At 36.1% G+C, this 1280-nt stretch overlaps 1 protein-coding gene across 3 annotated transcripts in view; it reads right to left on the bottom strand.

Annotated features, from left to right (window-relative positions):
- Window positions 1-304: 304 nt before the first annotated feature.
- The window catches only part of ATPsynC (ATP synthase, subunit C), a 19009-nt gene continuing 18033 nt past the window's right edge, over window positions 305-1280 (bottom strand). For all 3 annotated transcript variants that reach the window (XM_083128160.1, XM_083128162.1, XM_083128161.1), the window contains exon 5: window positions 305-961. In XM_083128160.1, coding sequence (XP_082984286.1) covers window positions 798-961 — 164 coding nt within the window. In that variant the 3' untranslated portion in view covers window positions 305-797. The remainder of the gene's footprint in view (window positions 962-1280) is intronic.

Here is a 1280-nt window from a genome sequence, read left to right as displayed (position 1 = left end):
TTTAGTAAAATTTAAAGAAAACTAATTTGCAAGTGGTAGTGCCAAGAAAATGGAGTGCACTTTACACAGTGGATTTTACATTCCCCTGCATTGTATATTGAACGTTAATGGTCCCAACATAGCAATATGCTATACAAATTTCCTTGATTTTACAATTTCCAGGATTTTAAGTTCTATGAGCTTGGTCGACTGAAACGTGTAACAAAATGTCAAAAATTTCGCAGTTTTCAAGTTCTTGTCTGTTCCCAGATAAACTACCAAGTTCCACTTTACATAGGTTGTGAATCCACTAGAAAAAAAAAGCTCATGTTTCTATAATATTTATTGAACCTAATTCTGTACACAAATCACCTTATGCAGCACACTGGTGTTGAAACAGCATTTTTTCTTTAATACACATTAATAATGTTCCAAGTTCTGCCACTGAATCATCCTTACAACTAGTTTGATGTGAGACACTCATGTAAGAAATACTTAAAGTTAACAGATTTTTTTTTTTATTGGGGGAAATCTACCAGCTAACAAATCATATTTCGTTCATCAGCCTATTACAACAATGTGGGCAGCCCATTTCTACAAGGAAAACCATGGAATAACTGGAGGAGAATCTTGCACAGTTTCTGCACACTTTTTCCATATTTTTCAGAGGTGTTCTTGTAATATACTTTATGATGGAATGGTCCAGTTTTGCCCCACAGCCAAGAACACCTCCTCAAAAACAAAAACTATCTTATGTGCCTCCATATACTCCATGGGAAGCCTAACCAGAGAACTTTTCTCCATGGCAGTAGACTAATTTACACTGAGAAGAGCAACATAATAGCGACAATCAAACAGAAGAGCCCCATAGCTTCACACAAGGCAAATCCGATGACGGCGTATGTGAAGAGCTGCTGCTTCAATGAGGGGTTCCTTGCGTAACTTATCATCAAGGAACCGAACACAATTCCAATTCCAGCACCTGAAATAATGAAGAAAGGTCATGCAATTATTCCCAGGAGAACATGGAACTTTTGACTACTGTCTGCATCACAAATATTCCACTTCCAAGATGTGGCAACATGGGTAGTCTGCAAGCCACAGAGTCTGGATTTGAATTTGCAATTATGCATTTCAAGTTTGCATGTTCCCATAAAATTTTCATTTTTTGAATATCTCTTAAATATCTGCACTTGATTTTTCCAGAGCACAAATAATCTGACTTAAAGAGATCTACAGTTGAGAACCGAGACAAAAAATAAACTTGGTAAATTTTTTATTATGAAAAAATTGAATGAAGG

Source organism: Lepisma saccharinum, chromosome 9 (assembly GCF_977018435.1).
Source record: "Lepisma saccharinum chromosome 9, izLepSacc3.1, whole genome shotgun sequence".
NCBI lineage: Eukaryota > Metazoa > Arthropoda > Insecta > Zygentoma > Lepismatidae > Lepisma > Lepisma saccharinum.
This window is presented reverse-complemented; position numbering and strand designations above follow the sequence as displayed.